This window comes from Rhincodon typus, chromosome 15 (assembly GCF_021869965.1).
Source record: "Rhincodon typus isolate 14 chromosome 15, sRhiTyp1.1, whole genome shotgun sequence".
Lineage (NCBI taxonomy): Eukaryota > Metazoa > Chordata > Chondrichthyes > Orectolobiformes > Rhincodontidae > Rhincodon > Rhincodon typus.
This window is the reverse complement of record NC_063346.1, coordinates 26,377,827-26,399,206: the sequence shown is the minus strand read 5'-3', so window position 1 is coordinate 26,399,206 and position 21,380 is coordinate 26,377,827. Positions and strand designations below refer to the sequence as shown.

At 38.0% G+C, this 21,380-nt stretch overlaps 1 protein-coding gene across 3 annotated transcripts in view; it reads left to right on the top strand.

Moving 5' to 3' along the window:
- Positions 1 to 21,380, top strand: part of ankrd11 (ankyrin repeat domain 11) — a 76,848-nt gene that overhangs the window by 30,233 nt on the left and 25,235 nt on the right. For 2 of the 3 annotated variants that reach the window (XM_048605652.1, XM_048605651.1), the window contains exons 6-8: positions 3,246 to 3,393; positions 4,783 to 11,423; positions 12,891 to 12,989. In XM_048605652.1, the coding sequence (XP_048461609.1) occupies positions 3,246 to 3,393; positions 4,783 to 11,423; positions 12,891 to 12,989 (6,888 nt within the window). Of the gene's footprint in view, positions 1 to 3,245; positions 3,394 to 4,782; positions 11,424 to 12,890; positions 12,990 to 18,263; positions 18,394 to 21,380 lie in introns of those variants that run through there. The other variant, XM_048605653.1, reaches the window with a different exon arrangement.

The window sequence follows — 21,380 nt, the reverse complement described above, 5'->3', positions numbered from 1 at the left end:
GAGCTGGAGTTCCTCGAGCAACCACACTGGGGACCACCAGCTCCCACATTACACAGGTACAATACATTGCCTGGCCCCAGATCGCTGTTTTATTTACTTAGTCTTTAAATTGTGATTTAAAATTGCCTAATGGTCTTTTAGTCTGTAATCTGTAAGTATTTCCCCTATTAGCCATCAATCTGAAAGTAACCTATGATTGTGTATTTGGAAGCTATTAACAACCAAAGAACTTAATGGTTTTCCTGTGATGTTACTCTTTTGTGCTGGGTACCTGATTCTGGGCTTCGATTTATCCTGTTAAAAATATTTACAGACCATGAATCAAAAAAGCAAGCAAAAAGCACCTCCACTTCTCTCCACTGAATTCCCATGCTGCCTCCAAATTCCCTAAGCTATTTACTCTTTCCAGGCTGTGTCTCAGTCGGATGTGATATCTCTTTCCTGACCGTCCACAGCTTACTGGATATCAGTGCAATACCATTACCCCAGTGATGATTTTGATTAAATAATTAAATAATAATCAAATAAATGAAATAAGTATTTTGTCCAAATTGTGTGCAATCATTTTCAAGAGTTTCTTGGCTGTGATATCCATATAAATAGATTTTGCTATTAGGGCATATGGTGTATTGATCAGTTGTATTGCCTTCTCCTTAATCAAGTATGCTCAATTTAAACTTGGAATCCAAAACATATGTTTGCAGCAAAGGTGCAAATATTGCAGCAAATATTGAAAACCAATGATGGAATTTTTCCAATACATCTAACACCTTCATCATTGGTATGTTATATGTGCCTGTGTGGCTGCATTTTAACAATTAGAAACAGATTTGCTATGTTTCTTTTTTTTTATTCATTTACAGGATGAAGGCATCGCTGGCTCGGCAGCATTTATTGCCCATCCCTAATTGCCCAGAGGGCAGTTCAGAGTCATCCACATTGCTGTGGGTCTGGAGTCACATGTAGGCCAGACCAGGTAAGGATGGCAGTTTTCTTCCCTAAAGGATATGAGTGAACCAGGTGGGTTTTTTCTGACAATCGACAATGGATTCATGCTCATCATTAGACTCTTTAATTCCAGATATTTATTGAATTCAAATTCCACTATCTGCCATGGTGGGATTCCAACCTGGGTCCCCAGAATGTTACCTGAGTCTCTGGATTAACAGTCCAGCAGTAATACCACTTGGCCATTGCCTCCCCAGCACAAGTTGTACTAAGTTCATGTATTTGAACCCCTCTGATTAATCCCTGATGTGCAATTCTGAAAGGTTGAGGTAATATTTGTCAACTAACACCAAAAATGTGAGGTTAGTGTTATGGTCTTGTATAACATGATCACCAAACAAGTCAGATTCCAGACAAATCTGAACTCCTATTCTGATCTTATTTCAATTTGTTTTGATTTTAATGAAATGGTCTCTCACTGAAACATAAGCATATAATGCTGCAGATTTACTTTAACAATAAAACAGAAGTTTATTAACAAATGAAATGAAGATAAAATAGAATAAACCAAACCATGTATTATAATACACATTCAAAGATTTTCACACAAAAAAAGTAGAATGCTATTAATCCCAAAACACTGCTTTATGAATTGAAAAGAAAACAAAACAGATTTTCGCTTGGTACATAAAACACACACCTGGTACAGTATCCAAGACAGCACTTGTACAATATTCACACCAGAAACTCTATATCTATAAATTTGGTTAACTCACTTATAACTTCAACCTTTAGACCAGAATTGCAGGTAGCTTCATCCTAGAGATGTTTATATCTGAGATTAAATAAACTCGGCTTTAAATAACCTCTTCAGTGTTTTATCCCAAAACTTCTGATCTGGGACTAACACTAATTCTTCCCTTTGAGGTAACCTAACTCATTATGTAACCTTCGCTTCTCAGGAGCACTGGTCTACACAGCCATCATATTCAAAGGATTTCCCAGGACTGCCCAAACCTCAAGTAAAACTGAAATCAAAAGTTTCTGTCTCTTTGCTATGGTTGTTTCCCTGGCGCATAAACATTTTCGAAGTCTTCAACAAGCCTTGAGGTCCCATTATTTCCCTTCCTGGTTTCTTAAACAATATAAGATGGGAAAAAAAAAATCTATTACTGATGAACCCAAACCTATTCACTGGAAAGCAAGGCCTCAAAAACAGTTTAAACAAAATTACCATTGCTACAGCAATACTTGCAAGTTAATAATTAACTTCAGACACAGAAACCCACAGGTCACCGACTCAAAAACGAAGCCCAACCTTGCAGGAAATGATATTTTATATATGAAAACGAATTACAGCTTACATCACACTAGGAAGGTTGAGGCAACAGTTCCCTTGTAATGTTGCTAGATTGTTCTCACCTCCCAGTATTATAGTGTGTGTACTGTTGGTATTTTTGATCCAACTTTTCATTGTTGCTTGGGCCACAACACAGGTTTGAAAAACAGTGAAGAAATGTTTTTAAATGTAATTTATATTTTGTATTCTATTTATATTTTATTTTACATAGCAGAGGCAATTGCCTAGTGGTATTATCTTTAGACTATTAATTAGAGACCCAGATAATGTTCTGGGGACATGGGATCAAATCCCACCATGGCAGATGGTGAAATTTCAATTCAATAAAAAAATCTGGAATTAAGAGTCTAATAGTGACCTTTACATCATTGTCACTTGTCGAGGAGAAACCTATCAGGTTCACGAATGCCCTTTAGGGAAGGAAATCTGTCATCCTTACCTGGTCAGGAATACATGTAACTCCAGACCCATAACAATTTCCTTGACCCTTAACTATCTTCTGGGCAATTAGGGATGGGCAAAAATGCTGGCCGAGCCAGCAACACCCACATCATATGAATTAATTAAAAAAAACTAAAATATGCTAAAATGGTAGCTGGAATTGGTTGATCTAGCTGTTAGTGTCAAGCTTGGCTGTGATATGTTCAGTTAGTCAGTGCTGATCTCATAACTCTAATCAAATAGCTGAAACATAACAGCATATCTTTTTTTGCAATAGAGTTTCTGATCATGACCTTTTCTGATGCAGCATTGTTTAATTCAACGAAAAAAGTGCATAATAATCTGTCAGTTGAACCAAATATAGTTTTAAAAACAATCACTACTTTTTCACTTGAGCAGTTAGAGCTCATTAACCCCCATCAGAGAATATATATCTATTCTTGGAGCAAAGTTATTGTTATACTGTTGCCCATTAATGCTGTTGGGATTTATTCAGGTTGTGAAGCTGCTGTTGAGATATGGAGGGAATCCTCATCAGAGTAACAGAAAAGGAGAGACACCACTCAAAGTTGCTAATTCCCCCACCATGGTGAACCTTTTACTGGGAAAGGCTTCCTGCAGCTCCAGTGATGAGAGCTCAACAGGTGAAACTAAGATAATACATGCAGTTTCTTATCTGTCACTTGATTATAATTTGTCATGGGTCTGCAGTTTGTGTAAATCAACTTAAAGCTGTTCATGTTGTCAAGAGTGCAAATTGCGTTTGAAATGAATATCTTCACATTAACATTTGAAAGATTTTGAATATTATTAAGCTAATTTTATTCAAGATTAAAGCTGACAGATTCCAGTTTAAAATAGATTAAACCCTTTTTTGATTTAAGAAAAACTGGATCAAAAATGGTTTCAAGCTTTGATAGAGTACTGATACAGAAGTTTACCTCGTGCACAAAAGTTCATTAATATAACATTGAATTTTTCAGTATGGAAATATACGTATGTTCAAAACAGTTTGCAGTCTGTAAGTATCAGCATTATGGGGGAAAGAGCAGGGACTGAAGAAAAAGTTAAACTGTTTGGATTGCTGCTTCAAAGCTTTGTCAAGGCACTATGGTATGAATGACTTTCACCTTGTAGTATAATTATTTCTACATATTTTAAAATACATCGGCTTTAATCTTCAGTTCTGTATTTTTTTTATTACAGCTCAGTCCTCAAACAATTAAACTTGGGTATTGTAAATGCTCCATCAGCCAGTGGTTTCATTAGATACATCAGTTCTTTAGTTTTTGAATAATACAACAAATGGATAACTTGCATTTCTTCTGTAAATGACCCCATCATAAATTGAAAGATTGTTGGTATTGTTCTGGCTATTTGTTCCTAAGTGTCAGTTTTGAATTTTTTTTTTGAAACCTCAAACAGGCCATTTGGCTGTTGCTTGCACTGGCCCACTGCAGGAAATTCTCCTACCCTACCCAGTTTAAGCCTGTCAATACACTTCTGTTCCATTCTGCCCAGTATTATCTGACTTCCATTTAAATGTATTCATGTGAATGCCTCAATTACTACTTGTTACAGTGAGTTTCACGTTCTGGCTATTCCTGTGCCTCAATTCCCCATTAAATTTACTGGTGGCTACTTTCTGTTTTGGACAGAATAGTCAGTGCTGTTGAACTGATTATTCATTTATGCAACTTTATTGCACATGTTCTGATGAAGGGATAGCAAGTGTAAGATTTTTTGCTTTTTTTTCCATTTCTGGCATGATTCCTGCCAAAGACAACTTCCTCTGTTCTCCAGTATGGTTAGAAACTATTCAAGTTCATCATCTCAAATATTTTAACTCTGAAAATAAGCATGGAGTTAAAGTGTTATGACAAGGAACCACACAGAAGACTAGTCTTATCTTAGCAAGACCAACTTTAAAAAGGTTGTGCATCCTCCTTTACTAAAACTTTTTCAAAAAGTGGTTTTGTAAAATTATATGCGTATCTTATTGATTGATATATATGCACTTTATTGCCACATAGAAACTTCAGAAGATGAAGATGCTCCCTCAGTTGCACCGTCTAGTTCAATTGATGGTAATAACACAGACTCAGAATTTGAGAAGGGCCTAAGGCACAAAATCAAGCGACAAGAGTCATCTAAAACAATAACACCAGTCAAGGATGAGTATGAATTTGATGAGGATGATGAGGAAGATAGAATACCACCTGTTGATGACAAACATTTGCTGAAGAAAGATTATCGAAAGGACATAAAAATAAATAATTGCATTTCTATTCCTAAATTAGAGACAAAAACCTATTCTAAAAGTTCCCTTCTAACACCAAAGAAAACTCCACGACGTATATTGTCTGACACCAACAGTTCAGATGAAGAAGATCAATTAATACGTTTCTCTCCTCCTCTTAGCAGGCCTTTAGTGCACGCTAGTCTGCCGAATGCAAGTTCTAAACAAAGGGAGTCACTGGTAAAAAAGCAGCAAAAGGAAAAATCTAAAGTGAAAAAAAAATGGAAAAAAGAGGTGAAAAACGAGGAAGTTAGATTGGGTAAGGATGAAGACCTATTCAATTCATCTGCAACAGAGGGTGATGACTCAGAAAGCGAGGAAGAGGATAAAGGTTCCATACAGAGTGGAATTAGCATGAAGGAGTCTTTTATGAGCCTGAAAGAATCAACAATGTTCACTTCACTTTCTGCGTCCTGCACTACTTCTCAAGCAAGCTATGTGTCATCAAAGCATATTCCCAGTCTTGGAGAGCACCATTCTAAACCTTGGCGAACTGATAGTTGGAAATCAAACATGTCACCAGTGTGGTCTGATGTGAGCTCTTTGTCAGAGTCTGTGAGAACACGACTCACAAGTGAATCTGATTATTCTTCAGAAGATTCAAGTTTAGAGTCTATTAAACAAACAAAAGAAGTGAAAGTCCATAAAAAGAAAAGTCTGATCGATGGAGATGTTGTAGAAAAGAAAGTGACTGATGATATCTTTAAGATTTTGAACACTGATGGAATAGTTCGGAAATTTGATAAGAAGGGCAAAGTTGTTAAAAAGCATAAAATGAAGCACAGGCACAAAATGAAAGACAAGGAGAAAGGAAAGTCTCAGAGCTCTCTGACAGAGCATGATAAATTCTCAAAAGCTGAGAGTTTAGATATGGAGGAGTCTAAACAAAGAGCAGACAAATCTTTAAGTCCAGAAAATGAAAATCTTTTAATTGATAGAGTAAAAGTAGTTAAACATGACAAAGAAGAATCGAAGAAGGAAGAAAGAGAAAAACTTTTTAAAGTCAAACCTGAAGAAAAAGACTGGTTGCTTAAAGATGATTTAGCGAAAACCTGTAAAGAAGAAAAGCTAACAAAGAAAGTTCGCGATGTCACTAAAGATAGCAACAAATCTCTAAAAGAAGAGAAAGAGAAAATGTCCAAAGTCAATAAAGAAAAATACTTTAAAGAGAAAGAAAAATGTTCAAAAGAAGAAAAGCTCAAAATCCACAAAGATGATAAAAAGAAAAAGGCAAAAGACAAATTTTCAAAAGGTGAGAAATATCTAAAATCAGATAAAGACAGAACTCTTAGAGATGACAAGGAAAAACTAAAAAAGGAAAAGACTCGCAAAGAAGAGTTGGACTATGAGGATCTGAAAATCAGGAATCAGTTTTTAGATGATGATAGGTTCAGTGTGTCCGACCATGAAGATAAATGGTTTTCAGATTTATCCTCTGATTCTTCTTTCTCTGATTTAAAAGAAGATAATTGGAGTATTCCAATCAAAGACTTAAAGGAACACAAAGATGGCGCAGTCGGTAAACTGGTTGTTGAAACAATGAAGGAAGAAAGTAAGGAAAGGAAAAGGGAATTGAAGTTAAAAGAAAAGCGAGAACTAAATGAAAAGCACCATGATAAAGACATGAGAAAGAAAGATCGAGATTACGTAGAAAAAAATGCTGAGAAGAAAAAGGACACATCTGATAAACATAAGTCAGGACAAGGATGTCCTCTGGAGAAGGAGAAAAAAAGAAAAGACTCCACTGAAAGTGCTAAGGACCGAAAAGATAAAGATACCTTTGAAAACATTAAAGATAGGAAAGATCACGTTTCTGAATACAGCAAGGAAAGGAAAGATCTTAAAGGAAAACCAGAAGATGCCTGCAAAGGTGATCCAAGAGAGTTTGGGAGTGAATGTTTCTTCAAAGAGAAGCCTGAAAGTGATTTCACTGGAAGAATTATCGAAGCAAGGGAGAGACATTATTCTGGGAAAGAGAAAGACAAGAAAGATGGACCTGAAAAGAAGGACAGAATAAAAATGGAAAAACATAAAGATAAGTCTAAGGAGAAAATTTCGTTGGAAATTGATAAGGAAAAAATAGAGAAAAGCCTGATTGATAAATTCTTGAAAGACAAAGATACTGATCGAGAAAAGCTATACAGAGAGCCAGGTAGTTTCAAAGACAAAAGAGAACAAAAAGAAAAGAACAGAGATCTTTTCAGTCGAGACAAGGATAGAAAAATGTCAGCAGAGCTGAACAAAGAAAGAGAGAAAAATGTAATGGAGAAATATACCGAAAAAGATAAAGATGTTCCAGAAAGAAAGGAAAAAGACAAAATAGATAAACAAAAAGGAACTGATCTGGAACTAGGAAAGGAAAAATGCTGGCACAGCAGAGCAAATGACATCTTCACAGATGAAAGTGGCGATGAGGGACATTATTGTGAATTTGAAGGTAATCAGATGTGCAGAAGTGACATTCAACCTGAAAAGGAAGAGACGAAGGCAGAGAGGGAGCCACTTTTCTCTGACAAACAGAGAAGATGCTCACTTGACAAACATTCAGCAGAAAAGCATAAAGATAAAGAATTGAAAGATAAGAAAAAGGACAAAATTTCAGATAGTGGGAAAGATAAGAAAGAAAAATGTTTGTCTGAAAGACAGAAAGAGAAAAAGGACAAAGAACTGGGTGATAAATTTAAAGAAAGGAAGGACAGCATGTTAACAAATTCAAACCTAGAAAAGAAATTCAAGCTGAAGCCTCCAGAAAAGGTAGAAAAGCGACATTCCAGCGATGAAAAGTTGAAAGCTAAGGGCAAGGAAAAAATTGACAAAGAACTTTTATTGAAGGAAAAGAGACTTTCAAAAGGAAATATTATAGAAGAAGAAAAAAAATGCCCAGAAAAACTGCAAGCTACAAGTTTCAGTGAATTGAAAGATGATTCCAATGACAAGAGCAGTGAAATTTCATCTGACAGTTTTACAGAAAGAGCACATGATTCTGCAGTGTGTAGTTTTAATGATGTTTCAAATGTTGAACATGATCTTGGAGAGGAAAAAGCGAAGGATTCTCTTTTCATTTTGTACACACATGAAAAGAATAAAGAAAAGGAAAGAAATAGGCATTCATCTTCATCATCATCAAAGAAAAATCATGAGAAAGATAAAATAAAGAGAGAGAAACGGGATAAGTCTGAGGAATTCAGAGATGCTGCGGGTAAAAGAGAAGGTTCAACATTTGAAAGAGAACCCTTAATGTCTGATAGTGATTTGCTAAGCCATTTTCTAAAAGTTGAGAAAGAAGATGAGCTTGACAAAAGTGTAGATGCTGCGTTAAATGAGAAAAAAGACAAGAGTGAGTCTGAAAAGGAGTTGTCTAAAAAATCAGAAAAAGCTTTGATCTCTATCAAGGAGAGGGATAAGGATAAAAAAAGGAAAGAGAAACACAAGGACAAATCAAAAGATGACAAGGAAAAGCACAAGGAGAAACATGGTGAATTAACCATGACTTGCAAACATTCAAAAGAAGAACAAAAGTCTGGACTCAAAGACTCTCTTTCAACAGTTAGAGAGCCAAATGGGAACAAAGAAAAAGCAAAAGATGACTGTTTCAAAAATCATGATATTAAACAAAAAGAAAAAATCAAAGATGGTGCAGAAAAGGATAAAAATGAATCTGTTAAGTTTAGAATGGGTGAAAATGATAAACTAAACCCACCAAAAGAAGTTTTCCGTAAGGACAGCAGACCTAAGGAAAAGCTTTTAGTTGATGGAGACCTGATGATGACCAGCTTTGAGCGCATGCTAAGCCAGAAAGATCTAGAAATTGAAGAACGTCACAAAAAGCATAAGGAAAGAATGAAACTAAAAGAGAAGCTAAGGCACAGATCAGGTGATCCCAAGTTAAGAGAAAAGTTCCGAAATGCAGAAGAAGTACGTAGGAGAAACTTTGATATGCCAACTAAAAAGGGCTCAATTGAGTCTCAACAAAGAGACAAAAAAATTAAAGATCAAGCACAAGGTCAAATTATATCACCAGATACAAAATCTCAGCCAGTTTCTGGTCCCGATGCAAAAGATTGGCTACCTAGTCCTGGGTTGAAGGAGAATTTGACTGCTTCACCGAGATCTGATCAAGATAGACCCACAGGTGTTCCAAAACTGACTCCGGTGGTTTCATGTCCAAGCTATGAGGATTTGCTGCCAGCACCCCATACACCTAACTGTGTGAACGAAGATCTTACTGATCTGTTTGAAGGAATAGAGTCCCAGAATTCGGTGACCATCTCCACAATATCTATGAATGCTTGCTCTCCTTTTTTTGATAGATATCTAAATACACCCACTAACATTCAAGAGAATTCAAATCCAACCAGCGCTGTTCCTGGGCTGTATCGATCATTGTCAATGGATGCCAGAAGGCCAGCAGAAGATGAAGTTAACATTAATTCTGACAAATTCTACAGGCAACAGAGTATGCCAGCTTCAGCAGATTATGCTACTTCTATTCCTCAGCCAGTAGAGGAGAAGTCCGTTGTTCAGTCTGAGAAGTTCTCTGGCTTGTCCCCAATGTACATTTCCCCTGAGTATGGGATTTCCTCACCACAGCTGGAGCAGTCTCATTCTAGAGTGGCCAAATCATTTACTGAAAATTTTAACCCTTCACCTGAAAGTGTACTTAATCATTTGCAGACAGAAGCTTTGCAATCACACAAATATGATCAACTAGAGCCATCTCTAGATAGTTTAGTTACTGACTTCGGTTTGCCATTAGATTCTTCAGAACAGCAAACAAATACTCCCCAGACTTCTCCTACTAATTCAGCTTTAAGTGCCAGTTTTCTGCCTACATCTGGTGATGTATATGCTCCTAACGAGTCTGTCCAGAATAAACTAAGCTATCCAGCTTCTCCGCACAGAACATACGAACAACTAAGTCTGAGCCCTATGGCTAATTCATTGGATCATTCAGTGAATTGGTCAATGGGTTCTGAGTTGCAACTGAGGCCATCTCAAGTATCTCTTGGTGAACCCTCCAAACGCCTTTGTCCTTCAGAAACTATGAATACTGCAGTCATGCCAGCTGTTTCATCTGTTTCATCTCCTTTTCCTGAATCCCCTATCCAGTGTCCAATATCAGCCCCTGACTTGGGGCAAGATGGAGACAGAGGTGATATGACATGTGTGGAGCAAATGGAAGACTCATCAGCTTTAGATGGTGCTATCTGTTCTTCTCCTGGAAGAACAGATTCACCAATTGATTCCTGCAAGCCACTTCCTGAAAAATGTGTGAGTAATGTGACTCCAGAAGCACATACTATAGCTCCTGAAAACCAACAGGAACCAATTAATTCAGAAAAATGCATTCAGCTACACCAGAATATTACTTCTGAAGACCAGGAAAAACCCTTATGGAATGATCCTTTTCCAAATTCAATAGATGATCTTGATTTGGGACCATTCTCACTTCCAATGCTGCCAATCCAGGATAAAGAAGATCCACTTGTTGAAATGACAGAGCCTGAATCTGACGAAATTGCTAAAATACCTGATGTTAATGATTCTGCAGCTGTGAATACTAGTACTGGCGTTATAGATTATCCTCCTTTGTCATCAGGGGAAGAGCATGAAGCTAATAGTGAGGTTCTAAAGATGGAGCCTACACTAGTAGATGATAACATTGTGGATAGTGACAGTAACATAACAATAGAAAAGGCCTCTGTGAAAGCTGAAGATGTTGGGGAGAATAATATTCAGTTGCTTTCGGTGCAGCATGCTGAATCACATACTGAATTTGAAGACAAAGCTGTGGATGTTACTGAGAATTCTTTGCCAAATGGCACTTTTTTCAAAGTACTTGAAGCTACAGAGATGACGGCAAAACCAGTAATTGAGGCTGCGAAGCCAATCAAAGCAGAAGAGGTTCCTCAACGAATTACAAGGAACAGGGCACAAATGTTGGCTAATCAAATCAAACAAAATAATGCTATAGCTATGGAGAAGGATACTGCTCCAGCTCAATTAGGTAAAGCAAAAGGGCGAGTTGTGGATGAGGATGATGCACATGTGCAGCATCCACGCAAGCGAAAAATCCCTCGTGCAAATCATCAACCAATGATTCTCAACCCATCAGCACAGCAAACTCGAGAAATAATTCAACAAACATTGGCAGCTATTGTTGATGCCATTAAATTGGATGAGATTGAACCATATCACAGTGATCGATCAAATCCCTATTTTGAATACCTTCAAATTCGTAAAAAAATTGAAGAAAAGCGTAAAATCTTGTGCTGTATTATCCCACAAGCACCTCAGTGCTATGCTGAATATGTCACGTATACTGGCTCTTACTTGCTGGATGGAAAACCTCTCAGCAAGCTCCATATCCCAGTGGTAAGTAGAACCTTTATCAGTTTGCAAAATATTTTTTGCTCAATTTCCTCTTCATAGGCGCCATTCAGTGGTCTGGTGGATTGGTCCAAATGATATGTCTTCATAGTGTAAGCCAGTTTATGATTATTAATTGGGGAGGTGATGGCCTAGTGGTACTATTGCTGGAGAACCTGGGTTCGAATCCCGCCGTGGCAGGTGGTGGAATTTGAATTCAATAAAAAAAATCTGGAATTAAGAATCCAATGATGATCCATTGTCGATTGTCAGAAAAACCCATCTGGTTCACTAATGTCCTTTTAGGGAAGGAAATTGCCATCCTTACCTGGTCTGGCCTGTATATGATTCCAGACCCACAGCAATGTGGTTGATTCAACTGCCCTCTGGGTAATTAGGAATGGGCAATAAATGCTGCCTGGTCAGCAACACCTTCATCCCATGAATGAATAAAAGAAATTAACCATTCAAGAATGGAGTGTGTTATAGTTCTGAAAGATCACAATATCGTCCAACTCCATATGCATTTTAAAAAGAAACATTGTAGACAGTCGCTGGATATTGTTCAGATGTCAAATCTTGGCTGACTTTCACTCCCTGACCTCATTGGTGGCTCCTGACCTTCTTTCTATGAAAATTCAAATCTGGTTCCTCAAAATAATATGGATCAATAACAATAATTTGTTCATGCAATTCTTTTTCCAAAACTGAGGCTGCATTTGATTTTACATTGGACTATTGTCTGTATCAATTTATGTATAGTATGGGGAGACAGTGACATAGGTAATCTAGAGGCTTGGGCATTGCTATAAATTCCACCGCGGCAGCTAGTGGAATTTAAATTTAAGTTATTATGACTGATTATTGTCTAATCTTCAGGAGTTTTCGTGATAACTATTTTGATTATTTTTGAAATTAAAGTATATGGTTCACTAATGTCCTTTAGGGAGAGGAACCTGTCATTTTGACCCGGTCTGGCCTATATGTACTCCAAATTTACATTAATGTGGTTCATTTTTAACTACTGTCAAAAATGACCCAGGAAGTCACTCAGTTCAAGGGCAGTTATTCAACAAATGCTGGTCTTTCCAGCGATGCCCACATGTAATGAAAGAGTAAAGAAAGAAAATACATTTCAGTACAAACTATTACCTAGATATTTACTTTAAACATTCTAGCAACTTGCTAACATTTCTTTGAAGGACTTTTAAAGCTTAGCCAGTTAAGATACAAAAATGTGTGCCAAACAACCGTTTATGTTTTTATGATGTTGATGTAGAATAAGTCATTGGCAGAAGCATAAATAAGACACATTTGAATTGATGTTAAGAATCATATCTAGAGTAAATAAAAAGGTAAATCTGAGGCTATTTTGCAGTATTTGATGACTGTCTTTAAAAAGTATTAATTTAAATGGTTAAACACGTGAAAGATCTCTGCCCCTTTAAAAGACTATGCATTTCAATTTCATAGATTGCACCACCTCCATCCTTGTGTGAACCACTGAAGGAACTTTTCAGGCACCAGGAAGCAGTGCGTGGCAAACTACGCCTACAACACAGCATTGAGCGGGTAAATTATGTTCCTTTGAACAAATTTATTTCTGAATTTTTCTTGATTCTGTCATTCAATAACTGTTAAAAGTTATTAAAGGGTAATTCTAATTATCTTTTAAGATTTGAGTGTTTTTGTGTGTGAACGACAGATTTAGTTACTGCCATTGTTGCAGATCCCATACAGTTTACTCCAATTTATTGGGGAATCCATTAGGAGATTTCCATAAAACAGACTTGTGAAAAATGGCAGTTCCATAGCATTTGATCCCACTTATAGTATGAAGTTACATATTACCTCCGATTTCTAGTTATCTTCTACATTAGACCTCAATTTAGCTCCTATCCAACAAAGGCAGCAGCATTATTTCCTAGAGTTATCTATAATTCTTAGATCACTTGCATTCCATCTTCCTGCCATATTGCAGAGGAAATTTAAGTTAGTAGTCTCAGAATTTTTATTTATCAAAAGTATTGTCTCCAATAAAACAAGACTGGAAAAAGCTAGGATACAGAGAAAAGATGGAGGAGTCAAGATATTTGCTCTTTGGTTCTCAATGTTCATGTAATTGTGTCCACTTCTAAACAGCACATTCAGCCACACTGCTTTTTGTTTTCTCATTTATTCTTGAAATAAGCGTTATTGGCAATGCCAGCATTTATTTCCTATTTCTTAAAGCAGTAATGACCTGTCTTGAGCCACTGCAGTTCATGTGGTATAGATATGCCAATAACGTGTTAAGGAGGGAGGTTCAGGTTTCTGCTCAAGCGCTAGTGAAACATTAGGGTAATATATGACTTGGAAGGAAATTGCACATGCTGGTGGTGGTTACAAGCACAAACTGCCCATGTACTTGTTGGTAAAGGTAAATGGGTTTGAAAGATGGTTTTTGGAAGGAACCATGGTGGGTCACTGCAGTGCTTTCTGTCTGGGCAAAATACTGCTCCTGCCTAGTGCTAGTTGTAGAAGAGCGAATGCTTAAGGTTTTGGATGCAGTGCCAATCAACTGGCTACTTTGTCCTGAAAAGTGTTGAGCTTCTTGAGTGATATTGGACCAGCACTCCTCCAGATACGTGGAGGGTGTTGTATCACAAACTGGATCTACAATTCTTTGACAGGCTTTGGGGAGTCAAATGATGATTTAATTATCAAGAATTCCCAGCCTCTGACCTGGTCTTGTAGTCAGTATTTATATTGCTGGTCCAGTTCAGTTTCTGGTCAATGACAATTCTTAGAATGTTGGTAGTAAGGCATGCAGCGATGATATTGCTATTGAACGTTAGGCGATGATGGTTGGCTTTGCTCTTGCTAGAGATGTTCGTTTTCTGGTACTTATGTGATCTGATTGTTACTTGTTACTTACCAGCCCAAATCTTGCTCATGTGGTCATGGACTGAATGCATATCTGAGGATTGTGAATGTTACTGAATACTGCAGTCATTGGTGAACATCAGTCCCCATTTCTGTCCTTTCACATAATGAATACCAGGTAATTGAACAGCTGAAGATGGCTGAGCCCAGGACACTGCTTTGGGAGCACCTTCATTGATTCCCTGGGGTTGAGAGGATTGATCCCTTACCACCACACTATCTTCCTTCGTGCTAGGTATGACTCTAAACAGTGGAGCATTTTGCCACTGATTACTGTTAACTTCAGTTTTACTGGAGCTTCTTGATGTCACGTCTTTTAAATGTTGCCTTCTAGCAACAGTATTCACTCTTATTTCATCGCTTCAATTCAGTTCTTTTGTTCATCCGTTGGACAAAGGCATAAAATGATGTCTAAGGTTGTAACCCTGATGAAGGCCAAACTGAGTATAGGTATGCAGGTTATTCCTGCCTGATAGCATTGTCACTGATACTTTCCGTGGCTTTAGGAGTAAAGGTAGACTGATTAAAAGGTTGGCTGAACTAAATTTGCCCTGCTTTTTGAGGATATGATGTACTGGACAATTTTCCACATTGTCAGGAAGATGCCACAATTGTAGTCATACTGGAAAGGTTTGTCCAGGAGCTGGTCTTCAGTACCACTGCTAGGTTGTTGCCGAACCTTCAGTACAATACCTTCAGCCATTTCTTGATATCATATGGAGTGAATTGAATTGACTGAAACCCAAATCAAAGGATTTTTCTGTCCAAATGTCTCTATTATAATGTAGTTGAATTACTGTATGAGCCTTCAAAACAGTCTGTAGACAGCTTAAAGATTTGGGGCTCAAAGTTTGACTGATGTGAGGGACAACATTTTTCCTTTATGGACTGTAAACTGGAATGGAAGTTGGACACTACTATATAGTTGTAAAACTCTCCTCGTATTTGAACTTGGAAAAATCAAGTGGCGCAGATTATTAACTATGCAAAAGCACATAATTTTTCAAATGAGTGATTTGGATACTTTGAGACAGAATGGCACCAGTAATTTTTGAGTTGAGCAGAAACTGTCTGATGACAATCTGTGGACTAATTGAACTGTAGTTTGCTATGCATCTGTGATTGCAAAGCAACTAGAGACCTCCAACCTGTATCTATCTCTCTGTCAGTGTGATTGAAAAGCTAAATTATAAACTGAAAAAATAATGCAAGACCAAAGTTCACTAGATCAACTATGGAATTGAAGAACAATAATCACTTTACATGCAACAGTGCGTCATCATTGTTAAATTCAACAGGAACCTTGAGAGACCTTTTCACCCACCCTTGTGATTTCGACTTTTGATTTTCAGATTTTGGTTCCCAGTCTATATTTTCCTACCAATAACTTTTGTATCAACCCAGCTGTCTTTTCTGTTTTATTTGTGAATGTGAATGTGTATGTGTATTCAGGGTTTTAAAGGGGGTATTGTTCAAATCACGTAGCGGAGCAGTAATTTTTTTTTCCTGTCATTTGTTAAAGTTAACTGTATTATAATAAATAGATGTTTTTTTTTCGGTTAATGACTCCATCTGGTGTGAATTGTTTTAGTTCTGAATAGGAGTCAGTAAAGCAGATTGATCATTTTGATGGTTTAGTTGGTTATTCGCACGCTTCTGATGGTTTGTGGAATAGTGGGGTTTAAATATCAGCAGATACTTCCCATTAAGTCATGACTATACTTTAGGGGGCTTTGAACGAGGGAAACATAAGATTAAATGTGGAGTAAGGGTAATTGGTAAAGTATAAAAACAATACTAGGTCACTTGTAGTAAAATAAGATTGCATATCGAAGTAGAAAAACCATCTGCAGGCAAAGGATCTGCATCTGATGGATTTACAGGAATTAACAAAAGCCAGACTGATAGAATTGGCAAACAAACTAGAGCTACAACTGCCTGCCAGAGTCACGAAGACAGAGATCATTCAAATATTGGTAAGGCATCTGGGGTTGTTGGAAGTACAGGGGTCTAGATACACCAAGTTCTGTATCACTTGAGTTGGTGAGAATTCAATTACAGTTAAAGCAGTTTGAACATGAAAAAGACATGGAACCTAAAAGACTTTTGAATTTCAGAGAGAGGAAAAGTCACAAGAGAGTAAATTTAAGAGGCTGGAACTACAGATTCCAAGCAGAGAGCAATGGATAGAGAAAAGGGAAAGAGTAAGAGAGGGAATACCAGCTTAAATTGTTTCAGTTTAAGAAACAGACATTAGGTACTGAAGGAAGTCTGATGAGGAATAATGTAGTCATAAGGTAAAGTGCAGTGGGGAAATATTTGTATTGACCCTATCAAAATTTCAGCAAAAGAACAAAGTCATTTGTGATTTCAGAAAATAGCAAAAAAGAGAAGTGAGTGAAGGAAACCTGGTCATTGCCCATGCAGAGCAAGTTGACATCACTGTCAGAAGATTTCTAAGGATTACGATGTTGTTTTCTTAAAAAAAAAAAGTATGCAATAAATATCTGGAACGAAGAAAGTAATGATAACCATGAAATCATTGCAGATTGTTGGCAAACAACACTGCTGAGAATGAAGTTGCAAATTGAAGGCCCAAGCACTTGCTTTGCACTAAAGTGTCATACCTTAATTTAGAAGGCTGGAAGTTGTGTGACAGGGACGACTTGGGATTCATGAGAGTGAGTTCGAAAAAGGAACTTGGGAAGTGAAATACTACAGATCAGATTGTAGCTTTAACTACTATTTTGAGACAACATAAAACTGAGTGCAAAAAAGGTTAATAAGGTTCCTGAGCAATACAAAGGATTCCTGTCAAAAGAAACAATGACCCCTTTTTCTTCAAACGATACAGCTAAATGTATAACAAGATTAAGAAATACAGTAAGTTATCAAACACTTGTGCTGGAAGAGGACAGAGTTTTTCCTCCAGAGAGTGCATTAACAGCCAAAGTTTTAATAAAAGAGATAAGTGAAGAGTACTGCCTGTTCTGTGTACAAACTTAGAATGTGATTTGATGTCCACAACAGTGGTAGTGGTTAATGTTCAGAAATAACTGTGTACAGAGTTGACTTGTTCCTTGGTAATGATTTGATTGCAGTATAAGTTATGACCTTACCGATCTTCCCAGGAAGTCATGAGTGAGGTTAAAGAAACAGAAGAGTTATTGCAACATGTTACAGGTATTTTTCATTGTGTCTGGTGACCAGAACAATGGCGAAACAAAGTCACCAGAGGTCAAAGTAATACGACAAGCAGATGTTAGACTAACTGAAACTTTCTCTAAGCATGGTGTTGATTCAGAAGAAGTGTTTGTATATCTTCTTGAGGGTCAGAAATCAGACCTACAGTTAAGAAAGTTAATAACTCATACTGAACCTGAGAGTGAAGGAATTCTGGAGTGTTATATGATGCTTGAAGTACTGATGAAGTGAGATGCCTTCAAAGCTCGGCAGATGAGGAATGGACAATTATTCATCAGTTAGTGGATCCACCCAAATATTACAAGGAGATTTGCACAAGTTGCATGTGAAAGTCCTATGGCAGGATATGTAGGAATACAAAAAATACAGGCATCGATAAAGAGGAAACTTTCCTAGCCAAGACTTTGTAAGGACGCAGTGAAGTTTTGTAAAATATGCCATACATGTCAAGTTATGGGAAAATACCAACAATAAGAATAACTGGCACCTTTAATATCCATATCTTTTTTTTTTAGGGCCATTACTGAAAATAAAAGCTGTACACCAATTTGTCCTTAAAGTTATTAATATGACAACCTGATTTCTAGACATTATTTCTTTAAGTACCATTACAGCTGAGGTAGTAGTGATACAATTAACTCAATTGTTTTACTTGTTATGGACAACCAATTGAACTACAGTCAGACCAACGTTCTAACTTTGTCTAAACATTTTCAGCACGTCAGCTTGGGTACAAGAAAGTGAAGTCCACTGCCCATCATTCCCAACACAGGGAACTTTTGACAGACACCAGCAGCCTCTCAAAACAATGATTAAGACGAATTGTCAAGAATGCCACAGGATTAAGGCAAAGAATTATATTTCTTACTGTTTGCTACAAGAAATTCTGCAAATGAATTGACTGGGTTTAGTCCATTTGTGTTGATCTGTGGTTATATGATTAGCAATTCATTAACATAGATTAAGGAAAGGATTTTTAAAAGAGAAACAGATGAAAGAATTACCTGATTGAATGATGCCAAAGCAGTTGGAGTTTCTAAACTGGATGAGCTGACTAGGTCGTGCACAGATTACAGACCAGTAAATGCAGTAATGGAAATAGATTTATACTGTGGTGATTGGAATGAGGTCAGCTGGATGGAAATCATAGAATATGAGTTCCTTGATTGGGGCAGTTAACCTGGTCCAATCAGGAAGTCTTGGCTGACAGGTATAAACAGGAGTGGTTCTGCTCCTGCTCTGAGCCAACTCTGCTAACTGGTCAGTGTCATGCACTGAGCACATGTAAATAAAGAGTGACTTGGTGACAGGATACCAGCCTTCGTGGAGTTATTTCAGTGGTGACAAGAGAAAAACATACCCCAGAAGAGATTCACTTACAACAGTCGCCTTTGAGTTGGGGTAAGCTTTTCTGGCGTCATTTGCTATTTGGGAGGCTTGACTGTTCAATCCTACTGTTGAAGACTGGGCCCAGTGTGTGGAAAGAATGTGTTATTTTTTCTGGGCGAGTGACACTGGGACAGTTGAAAACCAACCAGTAATTCTCCTGACTTCTTGTGCACTCGCAGCTTCTTCAGTTATTAGAACCCTAAGTTTCCCTGAGGCACCAGATACTGAAGCCTTTCAAGACTTGTTGGATTTAGCTAAGGAATATTATGACCCCATGCCTCATTTAATTCTGAGATGCTATTGGTTTTACTCGGCAGTTTTAGAACCAGGGGAATCCGTATCAGGATTTTTGACGAGATTAAGACGACTGGCAGAGGCATGTGATTTTTGTTCAGCCCTAAGTGAGATGCTTGAGAGACCATTTGATATGTGGAATTAATGATAAGACCGCGCAGAAGCACCTGCTAGTTGAAGTCCAACAGGACTTCAAACAGGTGCTACAGTTGCGTTTGTCATTAGAAAATGCGGCAAGAGGAACATGAGTTACAGGGTATGTCAATGGAAGTTGGCACCATCGCCAGGCTAACTGAGCTTGGGGGTCACCACTTGAGTGAAGGTAATTGCATAGCCTCACTCAGTACATATCCTGAACAGCCCACAGCGAAACCTCAAAACAAAGCCAAGCCTCAATCAAACGGTTAAAATTTTCTCAGATCCAGGCTGCAGGCCATTGAAATTGCTGCCAGTGCAGACAAGAGACAGCAAAAGAGTACCACTAGGCCTGAATTGATTAAGAAAACTCATAGGCCAGCATTCAGGAGAGTGCACACCCTGGAAAGTCCACCTACAGCTGGTTTGGAACAGTTAAATTGCTTAGCAACATCCAAATCAGAAACAATCACAATAAATATCTGATTAAATGGTCACCCAGTTCTAATGGAGATTGATACCAATGTGGTTGTGTCAGGATTGAGGAACCAGTCTTCACTAAAATTTGCTGTGGACTCCAACTCTTAAGTTTGCATAAGACCTTGGCCAGGCTGAGAACCCATACCAGGAAACCCTCACAGATTAAGGGTACAGCTTTGGTTCTAGTCTATTATGACAAGCAGCTGGTTCAGTTCTCACTGATTGCAGTAAGAGGCTGAGGGTCAGGCCCAAGCTTGATGGGGAAAATTGGTCGGCAAAGGTTTAATTTGATTGGCTGAACATTTTTCAGTTAGAGAATGGATGCCCGAGTGAAGGCTTACTTAAATGTTCAGAAGTTTTTCAGGAAGCTCTAGGAACAATCAAAGGGGCCAAGACCACCTTACATGTTGACCAAGAAGCAATTCCATGATTCTGCAAGGCCTGCCCAGTGCCATTTGCCTTAACTGCATAAGCAGAGGCAGAAATTGGGGTGGGGGGGCTGGTGAAGGTGGCTGTCCGTCACAAAGCTTGACATGAACCATGTGTACTTGCAATTACAATTAGATGAGGATTCCCAGAAGTATGCTACAATTAATACCCATAAGGGTTTGTACTGATATATAAGACTGCCTTTTGGGGTATCATAAGCCTGTGCCATTTTCCAGTGCATGATGGAGAACATTTTACAAGATTTACACATGTTGCCATTTATCTGGATGACGTGCTAATAACCGAGAAGACCAATAAAGAGCACTTAAAGAACTTGGACGTGGTGATTAAATGTTTCTCCAAGGCGAGTGTACACCTTAGGAGGGAAAAATGTGTGTTCCAGGCACTCCAAGTGACCTAATTGGGCTAAAGCCAACCAGATCCCTGAAGATAAAATGAGGGCGATCAAAGGTGCCCCAGCTCCCATGTCTGTGCCAGAACTTGGGTCTTTCCCTGGGTTGGTGAATTATTACGGAAAAGGGAAAGGTGTGTGAATACTCTTGGGCTGGTCAGCATAATGAAGGAGGAAGTGTTGGGTTGAAATACATTAAGGTAGTCAGGTCCCCAGGGCTAGACGGGATCTATCCAAGAATACTGTGGGAGGCAAGGGAGGAAATAGCTGGGGCTTTAACAGATATCGTTACATCCTCTTTGGCCTCAGGTGAGGTTCCATAGGATTTGAGAAAGGCCGATGTTCTTCTTTGTTTAAGAAGAGAAAGAGATAATCCAGAAATTACAGGCCGGTGAGCCTGACATCAGTGGTGGGGATGCTTTTGGAGAAGATCATGAGATAGGATTTATTCACGTTTGGAAGCATACGGACTTGTTAGTGATAGGCAGCATGGGTTTGTACAGGAAAGGTCATGTCTTGCCAATTTGATTGAGTATTTTTTTGAGGTGGTGACCAGAATTATTGATGAGGGAAAAAGCAGTGAATGTTGTCTACATTAACTTTACTAAAGCATTTGATAAGGTACCTCATGGCAGGCTGGTACACAAGGTAGAGTCTCATGGGATCTTGGGTGAGCTGGCTAGATGGACACAAAC